Here is a 25493-nt window from a genome sequence, read left to right on the forward strand (position 1 = left end):
ATATGTTAACCTAATCCATCCTACAAAAGTATTCACACCAGTTGAATTTTCAACATGTTGTCATGTCACAGCCAAAAGCTTCAATTAGACTAGCACAGTATCAGACAAATATAAGGACAGTGAAGTGATGATTTTAAATATTTATTTATAAATGCAAACCTGTCAAGTGTGGCATGTATTTGTATTCAGCCCCTTTTATTCTAGTAACTGCCCCCAAAATAATTCCAGTTGACTTCAGAAAACACCAAATCAGTAAATTCACCTGTGTGTAATTTGATCTCAGTCTAAACACAGACGTTCTAAAATGGCCTCAGAGGTTTGTTAGAGAACAGCTGGACAGTGATCACCCCAGGTAGTTAATGGGCAGCAGTAGAGTATTTTTAAGTACTTTAAAAGTGGAGTAATATGGAGTACTCTAGTATCAATTGTGTTATATCCTATAAAGTTAGGTATTAAGCAAAATCCCAAGCTTTGAACAAATCAAGCATTTAAAAGCAATTCTGGTTATCACCCTTAACACCCCTGAGGGAATGTTTTTCTAAAGCAGGGGCAGGGAGTTTGTCACAGTTGATGGTAAGGGGCATAATAAAGGGCAAGACATGAAAAAAACACAGCAAGATGCTGAAAAAACGTGCTTGCTGAAAAACTTCATAAAGGGATGGAGGTTTATTTTCCTGGAGGACAACATTTTCACATTTCAAAATATAACTACAAAGAAATATTTTAGATCAATTATGTGTTATAATGTCTGTTCAGTGATTTAAGATTTTATTCGTTAGAAATGTAAACCTGGTAGACAGATGCCCCCAAAGAACTACAGCTCTAATTGCCTTATGGTGATCTCATAAAGATGCATGCCACACGTTTAGGTTCTGACTTCTTTATAAATCCCAACAAAATACATAAAATGATGTACCCTTAATGCGTAAAACATGTGGATAAAAAACTCAACGTGCGTTAAAGCCAAAACACAGATCTAAATAAAGATGCCTTTAGATTAACTCTCCAAATAAAGAGTAGTATTCACAGAAATTTGCTTAAAACTTTTTATTTTTAAAAAGAAAACAACAGTGAGAAAAGAAAAGGAAAGAACATAGACACTGTGAAAATGCAGCATGCTGGGTGTAACATTGTATCACAGTCAATAATTCTAAAACAGCTATTGTTATTAAAAAATTAATTTAAAGTCTTCTCAGGTATCTAGAGAGGTTATCAACATAGTTTGCTAATGTTCTAAAATGTTACTTCAAGCTGATTCTTCAATTTTACGTGTTTGATGTCGTTCACTCATTCACATTTTATCAGGTGCCTGAAAACACAGAAAAATAGCATCCAATTATTTTTTTATGCATATTTGTGACATTTTTTGTGAACATTTACTAACTGTGCAAAGTTAATTAGTGAAGTGATTTATAGTTTGGTCACCTGGCTTGTTTGGACAGGTTTGTGCTGCAATGGATCCTGCGATGGTTGTGCATTCACATCAAAAGCTGGCATCTAAGAAAAAAAAAAACACAGATACATGTGAAGCAAAAAAATGTGGAGACATTGTAGAAAGCATATTACTAATACTCTGCTCTCACATTCACTGGTTGCTGGGGAATTCCTTGAGGAGGAAATCTAAATGGGGGTACCTGAAAAAAAGCACATAACATTTATGTTTATGATGTATTTTGAGAGTAATAGGAAAAATCAAATAATAAAAAAAATCTATTACATTTCCCAGACTGGGCCCATTTGACACAGGAGCAGTGTTCTGAATTATCTGAAACAAAAATAAACCTGCTATTAGAATCATGCACTATACATATTATTAGGTTTGTAAGGATTCATTAAGTTACCCAAAATATTTACCTGGTTCTTAGCGAAGTCATAAGGGTAGAACTGCAAACATAAAACCACAAAACCACAAAAATGTTAATAGTCGCACTGTATGCCACACATAATATAAAAAGTAACAGATCAGCACATACAACTTCAACGCTCTGTCTGCCAGGAGGCTGTGGGATGGAGTACTTGATGAAACCGTACTGAGGGAAGGTCTGTTGAAACAAAATTAGTAAAATGTAAAAGCAGTTGTTGTCATAGTTTAGCAAACATACATGCATGTGAGAAAACTCTTACTTGTCCTTGATTTGTTCCAGCTGCACCAGTACCAAACATGTATGGAAGCTTGGTAAAACATACAAAATACACATAAATGATGTAAGTAAAAATTTAATAATTTGATTTTTACAGTTAAATGGAAACATAACATTAAAGAATTGGGACCTACAAATTCCACACTATAAACTCCTGGGCCTCCAGGTTGTGGGAAACCACCGGCGAAAGGTGAGTTAATCTGCATGAAAGTTGGGGAAAAAAAACTTTTATTGGTAAAAATTAAACTTCGATATTTATTTTCTTAAAGTTCCATCAAGCATGTAAGATAAAACTAAGGAGGAAGAGTTTAACAAACTCAGCACACCGTATGCATGTTTACCTGTGTCGCTGGAGCCCGGGGTCTAGATCCTGTGTAATGCGGCAAGTATTGGAACTAAACGCAGAAGCAGAAACATTTAGAGGAGTGAGCAGGACACTTTGTGTGATAGTTTTAAAGTTTTTGCTGTTTAAAATAAAATCTAAGACTTACGGGCACAGCACAGGCAGTGCCAGCCAAACATAGGCACAGGAAGATTGCTTTCATTTTCGCCCTGAAAACACAACATTCACCGTTGTAAAATCTATGAAAGTCACACAGGATGGTTGGTTTCTGTTAGCCAGGTATACATGTACTCACCCACTGCAATAAAAACAAACCAGAGAGAGAAGATGAAATGTTGAACTCAGAGGATGAGGTGATGCTAAATGATTGTGTTGTAGCTCAGAAAGGGCAGGTTTGACTTTTATAGGGTGTCCCTTCACCAAACAGTTAATTACAGTCGAAGGGAGTGAAGTCACCCAATGAGAGAGTACAGATCAGGTGTCTGGCCCACAGCTTAACTAAATGACCAGTGGCCCAATCCACTATCTGAGTAATAGTAGAGTCAGTTTGATTACACAGTCGGTGGCTTAGCACCTTCACTCACCTCAACCTGCATTCAGCCATATAGTGAGTGTTGGATTTCATAGTTTTATAGAAATCAGTGTATTTTCAAGTGATTTGGAATTACTATAAGTAAGATGTTGCAGAGTTGTTGCTCATGAGGTATAGACTTACTAATGAAGAAATCAGAATCGAGGTAAAACCTCTGCAGTTTACATGGCAAATTGCGATTGATACAACCTGTTCCAGCTGCGCCTGACAGGCACTTTAGTTTATACACAAACTTTAAATAGTGTTGCATAAATTTGTATTAGTGTGTTGTTTTATTTGTTCTGCGTATTGGGTTTTTAGAAAGACACAAGATGCAATTTTAGGAATATTTTTGAAAAATGAAACAAAACAAAATAAAGGTTTTTGTCGTTATTATGCAACAGTTTTATTTGTAATTTTTTTGTAGAACTCTGTTTATACTTTGACATTAAAGAGATTTCTTAGCATTTTTTTGTTTTCTTTTTTTGTCAAAAAAGCCACATTTATTGATCTTGATTGGGGTAAAAGATCCAAGGGATGAATAGTTTTAAGCACCATATACATAATAGTGCCATATAGTGGTATATGGCACTATTTATACCACTATATACCACTTTATACCACTATTTATAGTGGTATATGGAACTATAAATAGTGCCATATACCACTATATGGCACTATTTATGCTCCAGAGTCCTGGAGCTATAATTTGAATGACTGCAGAGCTGCTTCTACTTATAACATGATAAATAAAACAGATATGTTAACACTTGATGGTTGTTTGGAGATAAGTCAAAGATTTATTATTTATGGTTACTGACAGCTAACATTCCTACTCCTTATTAACCTGAAACTCACTTTTATGACATTTTATCAATCAGCAGTGTCGTTTCTGAGGTACAACAGTGGAAGAAGATTTACAGTGAAATGTTCTGTGAGAGACAAGCCATTTACCATGCGAGTAGAAGACATGTTTAGTCAAAAAATTTAAAATATATCTCCATGTCACCCATATTCTCTAAATTCCTAAAAGATATTAAGTAATATAGTAAACAGTGACCAGATACAATTTAATATCTACACCGCAAGTCTGAACACAAAGACTTGCTAAAAAGGAATCTCATCAAACAAAAATTCAGTTTTATTCAAACTATATAAAACTGTCGGGCCAATTCTTAAAGAAAAATCAAGGTTGTTACATACAAAAACCTTTTTATGTGAAATATTTAAGAACTTATTGATATTATTACTTACTTATTTTCCTATATGTAGTTATTAGTACAAGACAAAACAACACAAGGACACTGATTAATGCATTCATTTCATTTATTGTCTGAGCTTCTTAATAGAAAGATCACAAAGAGGAATAGTGGAAAATAGGACAATCATATTTCACAGCAAACCACTATTTTGCATTTCGTCACATTATATTTTTTATTTTGTTGAGGAAGAAAACAAAGCACCATCTGGACTGGAATGATGTCCATAAAGTGTAGCACCAAATTTGTTAGAGGCTATAAAGAGCAGCATCGTTGTCTGGTTTCTATTCCTCTGAGCTGGTTCCTGGTTTCCTCATCTTAAAAGAAAAAAGAAACAAACTAAGTCAGCTGTGAAAATAATTAAAACTTATGACACAAACGTTTCATGAAGAGTTCATTGTATAAACTGTCTTTTCCTTTCTTAAGTTGTGTGTGCCTGTGTGTATCGTACCTCTTTCTGCACACATGAGCACAACTGCTGCTGACTCAGACCTTTTTAGTCATCTTCCTCGTCATCATCACTGGGTTTGGCAACCTGAAATCACAGAGGCTTGTCATGAGCCAATCAGTAGGGAGGATGAGCCAATGCTTCTAGAAAGCTCAGCTAAAAATGGGCTCTTTTTTTCCCAAGCAAGAATAATTTAGTTGAATGAACTTACTCGCCTCTCCATCTCTTTAAATATGTCTTCTGCTGCTGTTATCAAAACATATGAAACCATTCAGATGTAATGTCCATATAGAATACTTAAATAGCTCTTACGGGTGCAGCGATGATAACAACAGGAGCAACTGGTGCTACAGGAGCAGCAGGGGCAGCAGGGGCAGCAGGGGCAACAGGGGCAGCAGGGGCAACAGGGGCAGCAGGGGCAGCAGGGGCAGCTGCAGCTGGAGCTGGCTGGTCAAATCCAAAGGGGTAGTACTAAAACGGAAGACGATGAAATGAGATGAGTACGACGACAAACATTCTGCAACAACTTTCAGTCAGGAAGATGTTAAATGCACTTACAATCTCATCGTCTTTGCCATCTGCCCTATGGATCTCCTGCTTGATGAATCCTTGGACCTTCCAGAGAAAATTCATTTAGGGATTAATATGTGCAGTTAAGCCACAGCAATGCAAGAACAACCAAACTTTTACTTAGATTTTTGTTCACAACTTCTTTTCCTCCACAATTCTAAGTACAAAGTACAAATGTGGCGCTGTTAACATCCAGCTTTAAAATGTCACTTACTGGTCCTCCAACATATTGCCTCTGGCTGTTAACTGGGAGCAGCTGAAATTGGAAATAGCCACAATTATCACATAAAAGAGTAATCGCCGGGTATAAATGTGTATTGAAAGGATGAAATAATAATATGCTGTTCTTACAACTTCCAGGGACCCCACTGGGGCTCCAGCAGGGATTGCTTGGGCCGCCTGTGAAGAATAGATCCACAATATTAACCTTCACACCACTGGATCATTTGTAAAGGAAGGAAAAACTATACTGCAGTTGCTGCGAAACATTTTTGTTGCTGTTTTTACCTGAGGAGGGGCATGGTGAAGGTCAAACTCCATGTACATCTGAGGCTGTTTTGTGGGAAATTCATACACACATTTATACAGGCTCATTACTATGCAAATCAAAAATAGTTGAGCTAAAATGCTAAAAAAAAAAATAAAAAATTTAGACATAGCAAGAAAATGATCGGAATTCATTCCTATTAGATAACATACTGCTTTGTGTAATTGGATTTTTAGTTGCTTGTGCTGCAAAAGTTTTATGTCAAAAATACTAAACAAATTTGAGGAACAAATGTGAGTTTCCCTTACAGGAGCACTGAAAGCCATCCCAATGATGCAGGCTGCTAGCAGAATGAGCTTCATTTTGAATTAAGCTGTGGAAACAATTATTTCTGGATTATTCCATGCTAGTATATTCAATACAGATCTTTTAAAAGAATAAAATATAGACATCATGCAACAAATCCTTCAGTAATTCTATGTAATTTAAAGAAATTTACCTTTCCTGTCCGTCCACTTGTGAGTACAGAAGTATTCTTGAAGAAGGATGTGTGATGAGCAGAGGGAGATCAGCTCCTATTTATTTGCTGACAAAACAAAGACCTTGCAAACTTTTGACAGGCATTGGTCATAAGCCAAAGAGTTTTAATTTTATGATCACATCACTGACAGCTCTGTGTCTGGGAGAAACCCCTTTAACACATTTTTGGCTTGGAGCACACATTTATGACATATGATCCTTCAGGAGCGTAATTTATGAGGTACAGAAGTGCAAGAACCCAGTAAACCCAAGTCCCAAGTGTGAAAATATGATTCTAATATGTAAACATTTTTATTCTTCTTAAATATCACTGTATTTTTTGTCAAAAACTAATGGAAATTATTGACAATGATACAATGATTAAAAAGAAAATCACTGTAAATAAATTGTTGAGTCTTTAAACATTATAAAAACCCAGATGACCCAGAGAGAACTCATACATGCTTGGAGAGAACAAGCAAAATCCAGGCACCAAGAGCTTAGACCAGTTTTGACACTTGTCAAAAGTCGTAGGTTCCTTGGTTTATTTAGGAAAATATGTGTTTTCTATCAGACTGATTTATCCACAGGCTCAAGTCTACTCAAACACAATATGCATATGTCACTCAATAAAGTCTGTATAAGATATGCATTTATGATGCGCATGCCCATCTATGTACGTCTCATTCATCTGTCCACTGTATCTGTTTTGGATTATTCAGAGCTGAGGATTATACTGATGGTAAATGGGCAACAGGTTATAGAAATCCCAGACAGGTCCATTGCTCAGTCGCCATAGAGATTTTCTAAACAAACCAACACACACATTGAAATTCACTCCTATGGTAAATTCTGAGTTGCCAATTAAGCTAATTTGTTTGGTTTCACACTGTGGAGGAGACCACAGTATCTGGGACAAACCAATAGTCATGCAGGAAGATCATGAAATTCCACACAGGTTGAACCTCCAACCAGGACTGGAACTGAAGGAAAACTTGAGGTGAGGCCTACTGAGGGTAAATGCCCTATCATCCACTAACAAATAGGTGTGTAATGATACATTCAGCTCACAAAATGAGACCAAAGATGAAACTGGGTTAACAAAAATGAGACATCAATTTTCATTAGACAAAAAGCAATTTGCTCTGCCAGTTTCAAGTGGTATTTAGTTTGATCATTTAAATTTACAATACTTTACAAATGTATCATTCTGTCTCATTTCAGCCAAAACCTTTAATGGGTTCGACTGAGATTGAAGCACAAACACAAGTAGGAAACACAAGTAGAGCACAACTGGAACATTAAAGGAAAATAATATATGGTTTGCACATTGTTTAATGTGTAAACCATTAAACAACTGAAAAGGTTTTGTATTCCTCAATTTATTTTGGGACACCCAAATGAAAATGCAACTAGGCCTCACAGGTTTGTTAGAAAACATTAGTGACAAAAGAACAAGAAATTCACCAGTGATAAAGTTGTTGATAAAGATGAGCTAGCTCATAAGAAAACATTAACCAAACCTTTTGACATCTCACAGAGTCCAGTAAGACCATTTATCCTTTTTCTGCTTAAGAAATAGGGTCCACCTTGCATTAGTCAATAATGTACAATCCCAGGAAAATAAATAGAGGTTTTGTGGTTCTAACATGACAAATTGTTAGTAAATCAGGAAAGGTTCTCAAAACTAGTTACCTAATAAAGCCCCAGGCTTTTAATTCCACCAGACAAAACTTTTTACAGAAAATCCTGTAAAAACCATCTGTCCCCCTTCTGCCAAACACCAGGCATGATCTGTATTAACAGCTTGCTACTACCTGAGGGAAGGAGTTATAGACAGACCTTTTCTTTTCTTTTCTTTTCTTCTCTTTTCTTTTCAAAAAGGAGTCAAACACCTGGAGCTACAAGAGCAAATAAAGGACTCCATATAAATAGTAACTTTTTTAAAGACTTCTTGTGAATTTTGCAACACATGGAAGTAGTATTGGTGTTCACCCAATCAAATTCTGACATAATGATGTAATGTGGAAATTAAATGAAAGCAGATAGATGAAATAGTAGCACACAGGACAGCATTGAAAGACAGAGTCAGTCTCTGATTGTCTTCTTTATTTAACATTGTATATAAAAACACCGTACTAAAGGCAAAAAATAGCAACAATGTTAGGCATATTCTAAAGACACCTTAGTGATAAATTGCTAGCCTTTTATTTTGCAGTTGATATTTTAAAACATCATGAGTAAGTGTTAGCAGCTGCTGCAGTTTTAAGCCAGGTTTCTCTGTGTGGGCCGGAGTTTGGGTCGATCCGCTGATCGGACTGTGGGAGTTTTAGGCACTGCTCTCTCCAGACCTGCAGGCGGGTTGTTAACATTCAGCTGTGATCCAGAGCAAGGTAGACCCTGTAATGGTTGGGCTCCAGAAGCTGAGGTCCCTGCAGTTTGTCTGGCAGCCCGTTGGTCTGGGTTTGTGATTCCGGCGAACTGACTCTGCGCCTGAACAGCTGCTGCTCCAGCAGGAAGGTTCGCAAGCATGGTGGGCATAAACATGCCCAGCTGGCTCAGTTTTGCTGCTATCTGAAACAGAGAATAATGTATAGATAATATAAGACACATGGAAGGAGAAGCAATTTTAGGATTTGGGATCATCAAGTTCACTGAAACAAAGTGTTTGCACATGTTGAGAGTCAGACAAAAATCTTGGCTGATTTACCTCCAGTTCCTCTGAGCTAAGACCTCCAAGTGAGGGATTCTAGAAAGCCATGACAGTTTATGTGAGATGAAAAATGATCTGGCAAAAATTGTGAAGCAACAAAGACTGTTTCATCATCCAAGCATAAAAACACCAATTCATATCTACCATGGGTTGCTGGAGCATGTACACGACTGGGGGATTCTGTGAAAGAGAGTTTGACAGTCTGATCATGCAGTTCCACTTTTAACTTCCAATAAAGTCAATATTTATTACTCCATGGGATCAGTCATGTCAAATTAAGGAACCTGTTGTTGTGTTTGTTGAGCTGCAGCCATGGAAGGTGCAGCTGCCCCTGCAGCATTTTCTGCTGGCAGCACTGGACCGTTGGTGAGCTGATTTATTGGAGTTTGAGGGAGGGGAGACTCAGAAACCTTCGGGAATCCATATGGGGAGAACTTTGCGGGAGAGAAAATGCATGCAATATTTAATTTGTGTTCATGACTTGTGCACTGAGTACACAAAGACTTGAACAGTACTACCTTGCTCTGAATTAGGAGGTTAAATAATCAGCACTTGCAGCATTATAATGTTAGTTGCTGTCTCGGCATCATAAATCAACCAGTAATTATGTTTAGAGACAGATGTCTGTATTTGCACAACACTGTCTCTGGTGAGAGAGTTTGAGGTTGTCTCTGGTTTCCTTTGAGAGCACTTGAAAGAGGGAAAAAAAACTTTCATTAAACTGTTGAAAACTGTTCAAGACACCCACAGGGGGAATCTTTCAAGTTAAAGTAAGTTGTGCTGGGAAGTTTTTTCTGAACTTCGATCTACGGTGAGCACATGCAATACTTGAAACTATGTGTGGGATATTGCTGAAGGCACAACCTGTGTGTTTGCTAATAATATCTTACCAGCTGATTGCTATAGGGTGAGGGGAATACAGGCATGAATCCGTACGATGGAAAAATCTAGTTAGAAAAATGGAAAGAACACAGACACCATTGGGATTTATTGTTTTAAAATTAGAAGGCAGAAAATCAGAAACCGTCTTCAATCCAGATTGTATTGTAAACGTTCTTATTTCTTACCAGAGGCTGCTGAGCAAGGGTCAGCTGGTTAGGTGGTAGAAATCCAGCGACACTCTGAGGAAGGGGCAACATCACTGGGCTGCCCCCTTGTGGAAACAATGCGTAATGCTGTAATGAATGTTGGTTGTTGGCCTGTTGTTGGTTGTTGGCCTGTTGTTGGTTGTTGGCCTGTTGGTGGTTGTTGGCCTGTTGGTGGTTGTTGGCCTGTTGATCCGGCTGCTGGGGATTTCCAGGCTGTGGTTGGTCCAAGCTGTGAGGAAGAGACGGGTCCATCTGAGCCTCAGGTTTCCTGATTGTGGCATCAACAGGTTGACTTCCATGATTGACTCCCTTCTGTGACTGCTGCAGAGGACGAGTTCTTGGACTAACCTGTTAAAGAAAATAATTAAATGTAGCATGTTCAATTAAGCGTTTGATAATAAGCTAACATTTTATTATTATCATTATTATTTCTTACCGGTATTGCAGGTACTATTATAGCCAAACATGAAAGCAGAAATATGATGAACATTTTTACGAACAAAGTGAGGCCACCTTTGCTCCCAGTTCTTCCCTTTCAGTCACTGGAAGCGTTTGAGTAATGTCACCATGGAGCCAAATAAATTGACTGAAAGTGAAAGGACAGGAGCAGACACTTATGCGTCTGTCAGAAGCTGAAATGACCAATCACAGCACAGAAAGAAAAGCTCAAAATCCACCTAATTATCTCCTGTGAATGAAGCAGTGAGCTGGAAACCACACAAATTCTCCTGAATGAACTGAATTGCAAGTTTTCTTTCAATTATGATGGTGTAACGTCTATAGAAATGTATAAACAGCCAGTGAAGAGTTCAGACAGTGTTGCTTCCTGATACTCAGGACACCTGTGGGTGTGGCTGATGTCACTGTCTGACTGCTGTAATTATCCTTAATTATGTATGTTATGTGTGTGACATGCGCAAAAAAGCATGAGAAAAGTTAGCCTTTCTGAAGTTGCTTAACCAGGATGAATTATGGCTGACTCATCCAAATCCAATTATAAATTCATTATGAGGTGTATGGACTTTTAAATTCCTGTAAAGTGCGGATGAGCCAATACAGTGATTGCAAGTACACTCAAAAGCATTAAAAGTTTTAAATTCATGTCTTTGAAGTAGAAATGATGAAAAGCTAAAGTATCGCTGTACATTAAACACAAAAATTGTGTATATTTAATGCCATTTATATATTAGAATCACATTATACCACATCACCTTTAAAAAAATTAATTAATAAATTGAAATTTGTATTTTTGTTTATGGAACAAATCTGTCTAAAGAAACCAATGAGAGTGGATCAATTTTTACTTTTTAGAAAAATAAAATATAATATTCTATCATTCTATTTGAGGTATATGGAAACAGTATAGTGCTGCGTCATTACAAATATATTTCTTTTTTCTTTTTATATTATTATTATTTTTTATTAATACCCATTGCCTGTTTTGTGTTTAATATGGATGGCTGACTGATGTTTGCCGCTTATGGTTTAGTGAATTGACGTTTTAGAAAAGGGGTGGGCTACACAGTACTTTTCATTTAAAATTTTTGTTTATGTCAATGGTGAAATATTCATTTAAATTAAATAAACAAACAAACAAATAAGTAACACGTGACAAAATATAACAGCCATGACGTCCGGGACATTATGAAAAGTTGAAAGTTATCTGGTGAATTAAGTTTTCATGTCTGACAGTCAATAAGCACAATGTCAGACTCCTCCTATGATCTTCTAGTGTGTTTTTGTTTTAGCATTTCCGCAATGGGGGAACTGTGTGATGGACTGAGTGTGTATAATCAGGAACTGCTTGTGTTTCTGTAAATCTCTGGAAAACTTCATTTGCTGTTGATGTGGCTCCCATAACATAGTAGCAGAGCAGAGAACATGGAGCTTCTTGAACTCGTAGTCAGTGAGATCATTGAGAAATCTAAGAGAGCTTGCACAGGATATAGCATTCTCATTTGATTTATCATTTAATGTTCATATTGATTCATATAAAAACTATAACTAAATTTTATCTTGGCAAATATCTTGTCCATTTTATTATATTTTATTAGAACCATAACACTTCACCTGCAGCACACAAAAGATCAGTCAGTACACAGTCATAAGTAAAAAGAAATATGAGTTCAGAAAAATTATGAAGATTAAAAAAAATAGAGAAAAAGTACATTCAAAATCAGATTTTTTGATAATACAGTGTTTAGGCACATCAAATTACATCAAACACAAAGTAATTGATTAGAAAAAAACACACAATGTATTTCAGTCAAAGTCTTTGGTATCAGCAGTGCGTGTTGGTCAGGAGGGTGATTCAGGAGAGCAGTATGACAGACTTGGCAGAGTCTGGCTTTTAGCAGCTTACACTCATCCCTTTTCTTAAGCAGTCAGCATTCAGGCTTGTCTGTGTGAGTTTACTGAGTGGATGTTACACTGGTGTGTTGTCAGAGTCTTCTCGTTGGTGGGTCCAGTCTCCATATGATTTTTTTCACCATATGGACAAACGTTATCAAGACTTTACATGGAAATACAAACAAAAAGTGTGATAGTTAAAATAAGTGCAATCAGCAAAATATAATAGGAATGGAAAGGAGGCACAAGAAACAATGAAATTGTAGCTAGTTCAAACTAATACATTCGTTTTTATATAAGCCATTCGATTCTGGTTTTGCCAATGGCCTCACCAAAATAAAACACCATTTTATTGATCTTATTGCAAATCAAAGTAAATAAATTCTTCCCATCTTTCTAAATATTGCTCGTGTTGGATTCATTTTAGAGGCTGTAGCTTATCAAATATCTCCTCGGGGGGTGACCGAAGTCGTGATTGCCTTTGTTGTCGTTGTGGCTTTTGTTGTTGTTGTTGTCGTTGTAGTCGTTTGTGAACACAGAGTCGGAAACAGAGTGCAGATAAGTGAAGGCAGGTCTACTGAGTTCCTCTGAAGCAAAAACAAACAAACAAACAAACAAAAACAGGAAAGAAATTTAGACAATACTGATAAATACTAAAAATGATCAAAATAAAAAGTTATTATTATAATATTAATTACCTCTTTACTGTCCGACTCACTGCTAGTACCGTGCTTACCATGGCACCTCTTCAAAAATTCACAAAGAGAAGAATTATTTCACTTTAACATATAACAGAAAAATGTTCAATAGTTTGCACAACTTCAAGTAAACAAAGCAGTGCCTAACAGTTTTGTACTTACAGTTGCATGGGCACTGATGCAAAGAATAATCATCAGAAAACACACCATCCTGGACTTCATGCTGTCTTAGTCTCCGTATCACAGTCGGGCTCGAGAATAAAAAGCTTAATGATGAATAAAAGATCACGCTCATCAACTCAGTCTGCATATGGGTGCCTTAAGAAACCCAATTAGCTTTTAAACAGCTCTCCTGTGTCGACATTGCCTGAAAACTTCACAGGTGTTACCTCATCTCTGATGTGTCAGCCTCAAGCAAAACCAACAGAGGTGTGAACAGAGTTTCGGCTTTAGGGTTGGGCTGGGTTTTTATAAGATTAAATGTCCACATCCTGTTATGCATCTGAGTGGATGTGTGAGAATGTGCACAAACACAGGCAGATAAAATCCATCTTCAAAGAAATGTTTCAGGTTTCAACGTTTAATGTTTGCATAACAGGAACTTTTTTTATCAGAGAAGAATTCTTAGTTTCTTCTTTTAAAGTCTGGAGCCGCTCATTTCTTTCATAACGACTCCATACTTGCGAAACAGTTGTGTTTGTTGCTTAGAGCTCCCTGAAAACAGTGCTGGCTCTGTTCTTTCCTAACATTATAATTATCTTGTTTATGGATGTATACATGTTGGACTTAGTCTATATTTTTTTTCTATTGCAGGTAATAAATATGACACACTGTTGCAAATGTTTCTGGGATTTTTTTGTCTGAGAGGCTCTCATTACCTTGGCGTAATAATATCTATCATGACATATCTGTGTCCCCTACAGTAAAGTCAGAGTTTTTTAATTGCCTGCACAGGTTTATGGTTTGAAGTAAGTAAGATAATGCATGGGTGTTAAGTCGTTTTTATCTTATTTTTTACAAAACGTATAGGGGTTTTTGCCTTTGGGTAAAACTTGACTCGACCTGCATGTGTAGAATATTTTCTTTCAACTGGAAAGCTGTGGGGTCAATTCCAGCCTCCTCCTGCCACATGTTGATGTGCCTCTGAGCAAGGTGAAATATTTTGGTGTAAAGGGCTTTGAGTGATTAGTATGACTAGAACAGCACTGCACAAATTCCATCAATATACCTTTTATCTAAACTAAGTTTTGACACATTTACAACAGATGTTTTTATTACTTTATGAATGAGTTATTTGCATGTGACTTTTGTATTTTGTAACTTATTTTCATTGTAATATATTGCAAACATAAGGCTGCCATCTGTTCTCTTGATGCTTAAAACATCCTTGAATTTAAACACACCTAACAAACCAACTTTGGATGGTTGCACTTTCATGAGAACCCTAAAATTACATTTATTTTTAGTTGTTTCTCAGATGTAGCTCAACAACTTGCTAACATAAAATGAAAGACAATGTATATTTTAAAGCTTCTGTTCAAATTCGAATTACCGTACACATTACATGATAAAAGACATTTATGTTATTTCATTTTATTCCTGAGCAAACGTCTTCAGAAACAAGAACAAAACAACGTGGAAAAAATAAAGTGCCTTGCAAATATATTTAAACTCCTTGGACTTTTTCTTGAACATTATTATGCCATAGGTAGTTACTTTAATTTAATTTATTATGATTTTATTGAACTTACCAACACATGCAGAATAATGATGGTGAAGAGAAAGAAAGACGATAGACAGTTTTCAAAATATTTTACAAGTAAAGATGACCCGCTTCCCTGGCCCTGGTGAAGAAAAGCATTCCCATAGCATAATGGGACAAGTTTTATTATTCACCACTGGGCTGTTTTTCTACAATATAATTTATACTGAGACAAATTATACTACTGCTGCTGGAAATTGAATTTCCCAGAGGAACTTTCCAGAGGGATTAATAAAATTCTACCTAAACTAGACTAAACTAAACCTCAAGGAATAGTTTGACTATTCATCATCAGATCAGCATTTGGAACATCTTCTGATCTTGAAGCAGAATCCCATCTGTTTCCAGTGTGGATTCCAGTTTTAGCTTAGAGGTGAACCACAAATCCATATTCAGCAGAGTAAATTTCTCTACTAAACAGCAAAAAAGTTTGTTCAGCCATTATGCTGCCATGTTTTCTGCTGAGCCCTTATCCTCCTGCTACGCCACCCAGTCGGTAACCTCAGCTTCCATAGCACATATCACACAGACAGCACATTAAACTGAAGTACAGTAAAGCTAGCTGTGTTTAAATGCACCAACCAGTTCCTTATTTCTGCCTCTGTTTTGTTGTAAGTTCTTGAACCCACTCTTAATTCCGACTGTGAGAAGAAAGAGATGAAAAATATGTAGAGGGGAAAAAATATGAACAAGTCTTATATTAATATCAACAAATCAACACAAAAACATTTGATTCGGGATTTCTATGGGTTTTTCTTATCTAAATGCCATGCATATTGCTTGATAACATAAACACAGCATTTTTTCTAAATGGTTTTACTGATTTTCATCACTTCCATATACTGCATTACCCATATACTTCATTGAGTTCTGAGTTATAAATGTAATATCTCTTGCATTTGAAATTTGTCTTCAATAAAAATGTGCACAGTGGGTGTGAAAAAAAGTCAATTAACTCACTTTTCACTCACAAACACATTGAGACCATGTGTATTCAACTTGTACTTTATTGAGGAAACAGCATGAGGAATTAGGAGATGTTATTTGACATATCTAGTGGGGAGAAAACAATCTTTATGTTGTAGCTGCCACCGTGGTAGTAGCTGCCACCGTGGTAGTAGGAGCTGCTGTGGTAGGAGCTGCAGTGGTAGTTGCAGCAGTAGTAGTGGTGGTGGTACTGGTGCGCAGAATCTGAAGAAGCTGCTGAAAGACATCCTCAGTTATACAAGGACGGCCAGGTTTACCATGAGGAGGACCATGGCCCTGAAACAAAAATCAAGGTCAGGTTTATTCAGATTCAGGAAACAAATTCTGGTTTAGTAACAGTGCTTCTCTACTCCAGTAAAATTAGTACAATAAACTTACCCTATCAAAATGAGGGCCCCCAGGTGAGCGCTCCTCCCGGCTGGATGCCGAGTCATCCTGTTAAAAAAGATAATAAAAAATATTTACAATTCTTCTGTAGTGGCTGCACCAACGAAAAGAACATTGATTCAGTCTTTTTAAATATCGCACTTACGGAATAAGCCAGAGTGAGACACAGGAGGCATCCCAGCACAAATAGTACCTTCAGCATTGTTTCACTGATTACCTGCCAAAATAAGAAAATAATAATAATTTTAAGATTACTATAAGTAAAAAAAATAACCAGTACCATGAAGGCACTGAGTTAATGTCTGACAGAAAAAATCAAATAGAAAACAAAATGAATAATTATAAAACAAATTTGCAATTACAGTCTTCTCTTCACAATCTGTCCCAGAGGAGGTCAAGGCAAATCTGATGGTGTGTTGGTCGGTAGAGCTTTTTATACGCATGCAGATGGGTGGATTTAAGATCCCTGGGATGTCAGGATGTTGGGAAATGATAACTGTTAGGAAACTGTCTGCTCAACATTTCAAGTCGTAGATGGAAATGTTAGGAAATAGGTGAAAGAATAATGAAACGTGAATGCTTTGGAAGATCACAAAAGAGTTGGGCACTACTGAACAAATTAAAAAAACATGTAACTGGTTTAGTGAGTAAAATATTAAATAATCTTTTAAATGAGTTAAGAGAAACGTAAAAAATAACAAGTGATATGTTGTCTTATATTTAATAGGGGGAAAAAAGCACCAAAAAAATGTTTTGCTGAAATAAAACTTGTTAAAGAGCCTTGTTGGAGTAGGTAAAACTTTTAAGTTTGTTTTTTTTTTTTGTAAAAATTGCTAAGGGAAAAAATTTAAATATTGCCAAAAATCTTTTACAAAAGTGCTCGATGTAACTCTTTGAACATTTCAAAATTAAGCCAAAGAGCAGTGTTGTGTTTTTTGGATTTGTCAGATCCAAAAACAGTGTTTTGTTTTTGTGTGTTTCCAAAAACACTCACAAAATTGAATGTTTTTGTGTGGACTGAACAACTGTGAAATTCTAAGTCTTTGCTTTTTTCTTTTCAAATAATTCAGTATTTAAATATCTATCAGAACCTTTTGCTATTAATCACATTATTTTTCCTCCTCATTTTTTCTCAGTCAATCGAAAGTGTCAGTTATGTGTCTACTTATATTACATACTTATGTCAAAGAATGCAGTGTGTAGAATTTCTAGGAAAGAAATTTATGCAATGCAATTTAGAATAAAACTGGAACATAACAAAAGTTAGAAAAGTTAAGCGTTGTGAATACTTTACAGATGCACTGATTTTTATTTATTTATTTTTTGTTCTGGAATAACAGAAGAACAGCAAATCATCATGGAAAGCCTTAAGTAAAATAAAAAAAATCATAGTCTGACAAATAAAAAAAGATACAAACTGAGCATTCAAAGGTGTTGTCTGAACTCGAGATTAATTGCTGGAAAGCAAATCTAGTGGAAAAGCTTAATAAGCTCTTTAAATGCTCTGTATTAAGTACTGCATCATCTGGTATTATGAGTGGTTTTAATATTTCCACATGTTTTCTTTCATCATTGCACATTTCTGTTGCTCTATGTCTTTTTGCAGAGCCAAGCTGTCAGGACATTTAAAGTAGATCATGGAGTGTTGACCAGATGAAAAAAGGCTAAATAACTTATGGTGTACTTAAAAAAAAAAAAAACGGAAATTAGAATCTCAATGCAATTATGGAGAGGGAGCGATGCCAGACAGTTTATGAAATAATTATTTAGTTGTGTCACTGAGTTGGCAACAGTGGGGTGAATATTGTTAACTGCAAAAAATTCAGACCTGACCTGGTGCGTCTGTCTGTCAATAACACCTTTCACTGCAGAGCAGAAGAGGACAGAGGCTGATTTTTAAACCTTTGCTGACAAAGATAAGATCAGCAGATAAGATGGTCTTCACATGTAAGTATCGGCCAATCACAATACCCCAAAATTAAGGAAATTGGCGCCCAGAAATCGACTGGTCGATAAATCAGTTGGCCAATAAATGTATCTTATTATACATCTTTTGTCTTTTTGAATAAAGTTGGAGAAATTTGACAAAAATCTGTTTTTTAATTTTCCTAAAATATGGATCAAACCTGCTATCATCCTTGGTATCTTAATAAGCTTTATCAATAAATGGGAGCAGACGGCTGCTGGTGATCATTTCTACAAGCACAAATGCAAATTCCACCGGGTGTTGCCTGCACTAAATGTAACCCAAAGGTCTGATGTCAACATACTAATTTGTTTCAACACTAAGGGACCAAGAATGAACCAATCTTGCGTTGTAATTTTCTGGACCTGCTGTGGATTATATAGAATAACATTGGATTGTGCTATTACACCAAACAGCTGTCAAGGTGTTGTTTCTGTGTCTAACCACACATTACAACCAGGTTGCATTTTTAAGTATGACAATTTCCCAACAGCTCTGATCCAGATACTGTATATAAGAGAGTCCAAATTTCAGCTCAGCACAACAACCTTCTTATCAAGTCAAGCAGAGAAGACGGTGATTATATGAATTTATGTTTCATTTCTTTTACTCTATAGAAACAATTTATTTTATTGATAAAGACTTTATTTATGTTCCAACAGCTGAAATCACTGCAGCCATGCTGAAGGTAGCACTTATCCTTGGATGCCTCCTGAGCCTCATTGTGGCTGCACCAGTAAGTGACAAAATTATAAGCAATTTTTTTAAGTGGACTTAAAAAATGTGCAAAGAAGTATAAATATGTAGTTTTGCCTGCATTTACTTTGCATTGAAGACTGCATGAACTCAGATTTCAGTCATTATACAAGTGTAATTTCTTGTTGCAAACCTCTGACATGTTTGTTCTAAAGTAATTTTTAAATGTTACCTCTGCAAGAAACATCCATGGTTTGGAGTAGGAATAAACCCAAGTTCAATATGACAGAAAATCTGTGAAGGGATTAGATTAGAAATTAGAGTGAAAAATGTGAAAAAAGAAAAATTGTAGAATAGAAATGTTGATCAGCAATTATAAAGAGTTTGATTTGATTTTTATTAAGAGGGATATGAATTATTTTTTACATTACTTTTTCTGTTGAAAAGTAAACAAAGGCAAATAAATATTTTTTTCAGATGGAGGACCAGCGATTTGCTCGCTCTAGATCGAACTCCAATGAGGTGAGAATATTTCTTGTCTCTGTAATAAACCACATATCAACAGCATCTACTGTATAACTGATGCACAGTTTTGCTAAATTTCTAACTATCTGTATGATTTTCTTACAGGTCTCAACAAACAACTTGTCCACCCTGCTATCCCTGCTTGCCAAGCTTCTTGCCACCACTACCACAACTACAACAACTACAAAAGCACCTACAACAGCAGCTGCTACTACATAAGATGGAGTCTTGAACATCAGCAAATTTGTCATGTATTGCTGAGAAAGTTATCTTCTTTTTCTTTTTCAGTTTTAAATACTGATTATCAGTCATGCTCAATAAAGTTTAGCAAAGAAAAAAAAATCCTGTGACAACTCTTTTCTTTCTTTGCAGACTCTGAATATATTCATATTGTCACCTTCCTAAACAATGGCCTTTGTTTTTTGTTTTTTTTTTTACCAGAAGTGATTTTGACAAAAAAGAAGTAAAAAACCCTCTTTCTTTCTGAAATATGTATTTGTCAAAAAATGACTTATGCCATTATTTAGGAAGGTGACAATATGGAGAATCTTAAAACACATTTTCATGAATAATTTACTTTAAACCTCCCTGTTTGTGACTGTGAATGGATGACAAGATGAAGAACCAAAGGGGAACTTTTTCTTAGTTTAATAATATTTCATTTCATCTGCCAGAGTTTGTATCAGTGAATAGCACAAGTGCTAAACAACCCTCAGTAGTACCTTTTCCTGAGAATGGAAACCTGTATGTTGCTAGAGAGTCAAACTAAAGGCTGATAATCCCTGATTGTCCATTTGACCACATGAATAATCGACTCAACAAAAATTCACAAGTGCAGCCTCTTAAACTGCACAACTGACGAGTGAGACCACACTTCTCTGAAAATCACTTGCTAGTCCAGCTGAAATATTTTCACAGTACCATGTCATTTCATACATTGTTTACTAATTAGTTTTTTATTGTTTTTAAGGAACAAAACATCAAGAGTGGTCCAATAGTGTTTTTACTGTTATTAACTAAATTAAGCACCATGTTTCAGCAGTAAAACTAAGCTAATCTGCAATATATTAACTATTTCTGTTAAAAAAGAGAGCAAGAGAAGGCAAGTATCCATCCACAAAGGGCTGAGTCTTGCCTGTGGTCCCCACAACTAAGTCTTGACTTTTAGATTTACATTGACAATGTAAATCTTTTTGAATCAGAAAGCAAAAACATGTCCACGTGATTAAAATGTACTCCAGCATACATTAGCCAATAATTGAGAACAGAGTGTGCAGACATGTCCATGTGTGCCTGTTTCCAATCACATTAAACATATGGACTTCTTTATTTGTGCAAGTTCTAGACATTTTGAGTCTGCCGTGGCAACCAAAATATAGCATAAGCATTCAGCTCACATGTGCTAGAAAAAGATTTATGTACATTTACTTATATACATATTGTGGAATGGATTTATCATGCAATAGACAAGGATTCTGGCAAACTATTGTATTGAGTTTTGGTGTAATATTTGGCACAAGTAATATGCTAATTCCACCAAATAACTTCAGCACACCTCCAACAAACAAAAGGTAAAACAAAATCCTTTTCTCAATCTTCTCTCATTGTTTAGCATATAGAAATATATTTGGTAATCTGTACTGAGATAAACCAAGGAAACTTTAAGATGATCTGAGATCAGACACTAAGAAGAAGATACAAATATGTATCATTGATAAAGTGACTGTCAGGAGTAGGTGGTTTGAGGTGGTGAGGCAGACGCGATGGAACCAGCTATAGCAGGAAAATGATATTTTAATGGTGAAAACAGTCCAACATAATCCAGAAAATCAGGCAGCATGACTGAGCAGAAGCCAGGGCTCAACGCCGGTAGCAACTGATAAAACGACTGGACAACACGAAGGACTGAGCGCACATTAGACAAGGACCCGACAAAGACACAGACACACAGGTGACACAGGGGGTAAATAGGGAACGAGAAACACCTGGGAGTAATCGAGGGGAGAACAGGACAACACGGAGACACAGAGACACAGAAAACTCGAAATAAACACACAGAAAAACACGGAACATGACAGTGACAGGAGCTGGACCTCCAAACCCAATGGTCAGATGGATGGATGGATAGATGGATGATGGATGAGATTAGATGAGATTTTCACTAATTCTTATACACTGAATACATGTGCTAAAAATGGAGTGAGAAGTAACAATAAAAGGACAATATTGTCATGTATGATTTATTAAGAGATAAATGGTGACCTGTACAGGGCGCACTCTGCCTCTTGACTGCTGGAGAAAAGCACCAGCTCTGCTCACCATATCAGACTGGATGGGTGGATGATTATTAAGAAATAACAGCACAGAGAGGATTTTCATTCTTAAGGTTTATTTGTCATGCCAACAAGCAGAGGGAAAAAATGTTTTCCTGAATGTTGAGTGAAAAACCTTTCTAGTCAGAAATGCTGGTTTGGAACCTGAAATGAGAAGAGGTGAAATAGTCACATAAAACTCAACCACCTCATCAGAAACAAGTTTAACATCGACTACTTCAAACAATAGGTCACTCACTGACTGGTCACTGTTAACATTCCAGGCTTTATGCTGCAGTTGCAGCTATAATTGCTTGTAGAAGAGTGATGAGGTTGGTCAGCGAGAGAGAAGTTGAGCTTGTCTTTAAGGAAATCAAGAAGATTATCAGGATACACACAACTGAGGCTTTTCTCTGTGATGATACAGTAACTTATGTTCAAGATTGTTTTAAACGTAAAGCAGAGAAAGTCCTCACCTCATCAGAGTCAGAACGGGCAAAGCGCTGATGCTCCATCTGTAGGTTGAACATATTCTGCTTTATTACAACAATAACACGATAACCGACAAACACTATAATTATTAATATTTATTAATAATTATATTATTATATTATACTATTTCTAAGCATTCAGTGATAATGAGAAATGGGTTAAAAGTAAGCAAGAGAAAGCAGTCACTCCAACAGAGTCAAAGCATGCAAAACTCTCCTGCGCAATTTGTAGGTTTAACACCTGCTTTATACTTTATTAGAACAAAAATGATAACAAAGATGTGATCGCTGCTAGTTTAATTGAATATAATAATTTTATACTTACAGGCACAGCCACAATTAGACTCAGCAGGCATGCAAGAAAAATGACTACCTTCAACATGGTTGCAGTCATTGTTCCTGACAGAGAAATAAATAAGTACAGATATATTCTAATTCAAGAAGGAGAAAATAAGAGAACGAATTGGAAGATCGTTGGTTGTTGATCCGAATGATCTTTCCTTTTATACCTTTGTAGGAGCAAATACATTGGTAAATCAAATCTTTGAAATCTACATTAACTCCTTAATACCAAAACAGTTATACGTAAGTCAAAGGATCAATGAGGACACTTTCATTATAGTTAATTAATATGTTGCACTAGTATAATTTCTCACTTTGCAAGTGTTAAGCCATGAGATGTAAGATAAAAAAATATATAATAATTTTAGTTTCAGGAGAATATGTGATCCAGTTATGACACTCCTTGGTAAAAAGTTACAAAACCTTGATATCACAATTTTCTTAAAAACAAATTATGTGACTTAGTAGTTTTGTTTCACAACACCCAGTGAAGCCTGCATTCTGCTTGTCATGTCATGTTTTAGGAAATAAGTTAATGCTGTGACTTAACCAGTGAAAAGATTTGCACACAGGCATGTAGAAGGATATTTTATATAGTAATTAACTTTCAAGGTAGAACTCAACATTATAAACCTTACAAAAAAACTATTCTGAAAATGTGAAACCTGCAAAACATTAGTAGATGCATATTTGGAACAGAGTTATTCGTTCTGCATCAATGTATAATAATGTCTTGATGTAATGTATGATTAACAGGGAATCTATGCAAAGAGACAATTCTAAAAGTTAATTTAAATAGAAGATGTGGCGTGTTAAAGTATTTTGATTTTCATAAATATCTTGAAATTATTACAGATTATTTTTAAAAACAAATATTAAAAACATGAAAAAGCTGTGATGAGGTGTTGGGTTAAGTTATCTGTAAGACATCTAAAAATCTGACCACTATCTAAAAATAATTCATCAATAAAACATAATTAAATAAAATCACTTATGAACTTTATCAACAACAAAGTGGCTGAATTTTAAATCTGAATAAGCAAATTTATGTGTTTATACACATAAACAAAGCAAAAGAAAGAGTAAGACAATGTTTTTTTTTTGACAAGCCACTCTGTGTTATGATTATTATTCTCATAAAAACCTGACAGTTTCCACAGAGGAAGCTCTCTACATCTATTTTAATATACACCTCAGTCATAAAACTTAGTGATGTTGAAAATCAGCTGCTGTGTCTCTTGCGGTGCACCAACAATAAGCTGTAACTGTTGTAATCACTGGTTCTTTCAACAGGTTTTCACAATGTTATTTAGACACTCAAATGCAGTTAAACCTGAATGTTATTAGTGATATTTGTCCACAATTGAATAACTTAAAATCACTAATTCTCAGCCACACCTTGAAGCATAGGAAAATTGCAATCACAGTTTTGCAACAATTCTGCATCTGTAAAGGTATAAAAGAGAAGCTCAACATCCAAAGAGCAACACTACATCCTCTTCTCTTGTCTCTGAGAAAACCTACTGAAGGTGTGATGACTTCTTGCTTTATTTAGATTATTGTTTTGGTATTTGTACAGTGAATTTCTTCACTGCTGTATTCTACTAACTTGTTCTTGAACATGTTGTTCAGAAAGTAATTTTGATCTTCTGTTCTAACAGGTAAAATCACTGCAACCATGCTGAAGGTAGCACTTATTCTTGGATGCCTCCTGAGCCTCATTGTGGCTGAAACTGTAAGTATAATATTATCATGTTTAAGATGATATCAATGAGTATATATGGTATATAGATATTATTACTATTATTGTGAAAAAGTTTACTGCATGTAATGTCAAACCTTGTGCAGATGGAAGAACAGCGTTTTGCTCGTTCAAGCTCTGGTTCTAACTCCAGAGAGGTGAGTGTTCTCTCTGCCTAACCTTTAGATTAAACCTGAGCATAAGTTACTGTATCAGTATTGAAAAAATCCTCTGCTACTTGTAATCTCCCTTAATTTCCTTAAAGAAAACCACGACCACGACTACGGTCGCAGGAGCAACTACAGCTTCATTAACTCTGACCCAGCTCCTGGCCCTGCTCCGACAACTACTCAATCAGTAATGATCAAGTGAGTGAAAAACACAGAAAAATAGTTTTTTGACAATATTGCTGCAAATAATCATTGATATTTAACTTAGTCTGTTTTTAGGAAGTTGTTGAGTTTTACAGAGAATCTATAACTGTATTATTTTCTCGTCTCATTTCAGATTCTGTGGCTGCTGTTTTAACCAGATGCCTTCTATTCACTCAACAATTGGACAAATATCATTCTTCACCAAGTTTTGACTAAAAATAAACATGTTCAGTGCAAACTTTTGCTATGTTGTCTTTCATTATATTTTGCATCCATCCATCCATCCATCCATTTTCTTCCGTTTTATCCGGGGTCGGGTCGCAGGGGTAGCAGCTTCAGAAGGGAGGCCCAGACTTCCCTCTCCCCAGCCACTTGTTCCGGCTCCTCCGGGGGAATCCCAAGGCGTTCCCAGACCAGCAGAGAGACATAGTCCCTCCAGCATGTCCTGGGTCTTCCCTGGGGCTTCCTCTTGGTGGGACGTGCCCAGAACACCGCACCAGGCGGGCGTCTAGGAGGCATCCTGACCAGATGCCCGAGCCACCTCAACTGGCTCCTCTCGACGTGAAGGAGCAGCGTCTCTACTCTGAGTCCCTCCTGGATGACTGAGCTTCTCAACCAATCTCTAAGGGAGAGCCCAGACACCCTATGGAGAAAACCCATTTCGGCCGCTTGTATCCATGATCTCGTTCTTTTGGTCATGACCCAAAGCTCATGACCATAGATG

The 25493-nt window shown here is 36.3% G+C and overlaps 2 protein-coding genes and 5 long non-coding RNA genes across 8 annotated transcripts; 3 read left to right on the forward strand and 4 right to left on the reverse strand.

Annotated features, from left to right (window-relative positions):
• Positions 1 to 4363: 4363 nt before the first annotated feature.
• On the reverse strand, positions 4364 to 6454 carry scpp7 (secretory calcium-binding phosphoprotein 7). The gene is made up of 9 exons (XM_032561851.1): positions 6319 to 6454; positions 6128 to 6192; positions 5840 to 5884; positions 5684 to 5731; positions 5547 to 5588; positions 5321 to 5377; positions 5075 to 5233; positions 4766 to 4849; positions 4364 to 4631 (listed from the first exon to the last, which is right to left on the reverse strand). Exons 2-8 carry the CDS (start codon positions 6179 to 6181, stop codon positions 4811 to 4813), a joined length of 444 nt encoding a protein of 147 aa, XP_032417742.1. The 5' UTR covers positions 6182 to 6192; positions 6319 to 6454; the 3' UTR covers positions 4364 to 4631; positions 4766 to 4810.
• A 1976-nt stretch (positions 6455 to 8430) lies between these two features.
• On the reverse strand, positions 8431 to 10738 carry ambn (ameloblastin). Of its 2 annotated transcripts, none has more exons than XM_032564214.1 (8): positions 10576 to 10738; positions 10323 to 10487; positions 10119 to 10250; positions 9942 to 9998; positions 9336 to 9485; positions 9196 to 9231; positions 9049 to 9087; positions 8431 to 8912 (listed from the first exon to the last, which is right to left on the reverse strand). In XM_032564214.1, the coding sequence occupies exons 1-8, from the start codon at positions 10627 to 10629 to the stop codon at positions 8604 to 8606; spliced, it is 942 nt and encodes a 313-aa protein (XP_032420105.1). In that variant the 5' UTR covers positions 10630 to 10738; the 3' UTR covers positions 8431 to 8603. The 2 variants fall into 2 exon arrangements, with proteins under 2 accessions (XP_032420105.1, XP_032420104.1); XM_032564213.1 differs by having other exon boundaries at positions 10305 to 10487.
• Positions 9804 to 19862, forward strand: LOC116720789 (uncharacterized). Its single transcript, XR_004339459.1, has 5 exons — positions 9804 to 9821; positions 18782 to 18864; positions 18951 to 19024; positions 19462 to 19506; positions 19615 to 19862. It is a non-coding gene; the product is annotated as an uncharacterized LOC116720789 (long non-coding RNA).
• Positions 12156 to 13600, reverse strand: LOC116720790 (uncharacterized). The gene is made up of 3 exons (XR_004339460.1): positions 13349 to 13600; positions 13187 to 13234; positions 12156 to 13075 (listed from the first exon to the last, which is right to left on the reverse strand). It is a non-coding gene; the product is annotated as an uncharacterized LOC116720790 (long non-coding RNA).
• A 2019-nt stretch (positions 19863 to 21881) lies between the features above and the next one.
• Positions 21882 to 22785, reverse strand: LOC116720615 (uncharacterized). The gene is made up of 4 exons (XR_004339429.1): positions 22638 to 22785; positions 22298 to 22336; positions 22081 to 22183; positions 21882 to 21986 (listed from the first exon to the last, which is right to left on the reverse strand). It is a non-coding gene; the product is annotated as an uncharacterized LOC116720615 (long non-coding RNA).
• Positions 22786 to 24071: 1286 nt separating this feature from the next.
• On the forward strand, positions 24072 to 24558 carry LOC116719518 (uncharacterized). The gene is made up of 3 exons (XR_004339201.1): positions 24072 to 24183; positions 24316 to 24389; positions 24503 to 24558. It is a non-coding gene; the product is annotated as an uncharacterized LOC116719518 (long non-coding RNA).
• Positions 24559 to 24660: 102 nt separating this feature from the next.
• Positions 24661 to 25011, forward strand: LOC116719519 (uncharacterized). Its single transcript, XR_004339202.1, has 2 exons — positions 24661 to 24763; positions 24903 to 25011. It is a non-coding gene; the product is annotated as an uncharacterized LOC116719519 (long non-coding RNA).
• The last annotated feature ends 482 nt before the right edge of the window (positions 25012 to 25493 follow it).

The sequence above is a fragment of the Xiphophorus hellerii genome, chromosome 5 (genome assembly GCF_003331165.1).
Source record: "Xiphophorus hellerii strain 12219 chromosome 5, Xiphophorus_hellerii-4.1, whole genome shotgun sequence".
Taxonomy (NCBI): domain Eukaryota; kingdom Metazoa; phylum Chordata; class Actinopteri; order Cyprinodontiformes; family Poeciliidae; genus Xiphophorus; species Xiphophorus hellerii.

Bases quoted from the DNA above. Each gene is read 5' to 3' on its own strand.
- scpp7 (XM_032561851.1), bottom strand. From the start codon at position 6,181: ATGAAGCTCATTCTGCTAGCAGCCTGCATCATTGGGATGGCTTTCAGT. The intron at 5,378-5,546 runs GTAAGTGACATT...TTTCTCTGGAAG, and splicing joins GGCAATATGTTGGAGGACCA to GTCCAAGGATTCATCAAGCA. The intron at 4,850-5,074 runs GTAAGAGCTATT...CTGTGATTTCAG, and splicing joins TTGTTATCATCGCTGCACCC to GTTGCCAAACCCAGTGATGA.
- ambn (XM_032564213.1), bottom strand. From the start codon at position 10,629: ATGTTCATCATATTTCTGCTTTCATGTTTGGCTATAATAGTACCTGCA. The intron at 10,251-10,304 runs GCCAACAACCAC...AACCAACAACAG, and splicing joins AGGCCAACAACCACCAACAG to GCCAACAACCAACATTCATT. The intron at 8,913-9,048 runs GTAAATCAGCCA...TCTCTGTTTCAG, and splicing joins TTAGCTCAGAGGAACTGGAG to ATAGCAGCAAAACTGAGCCA.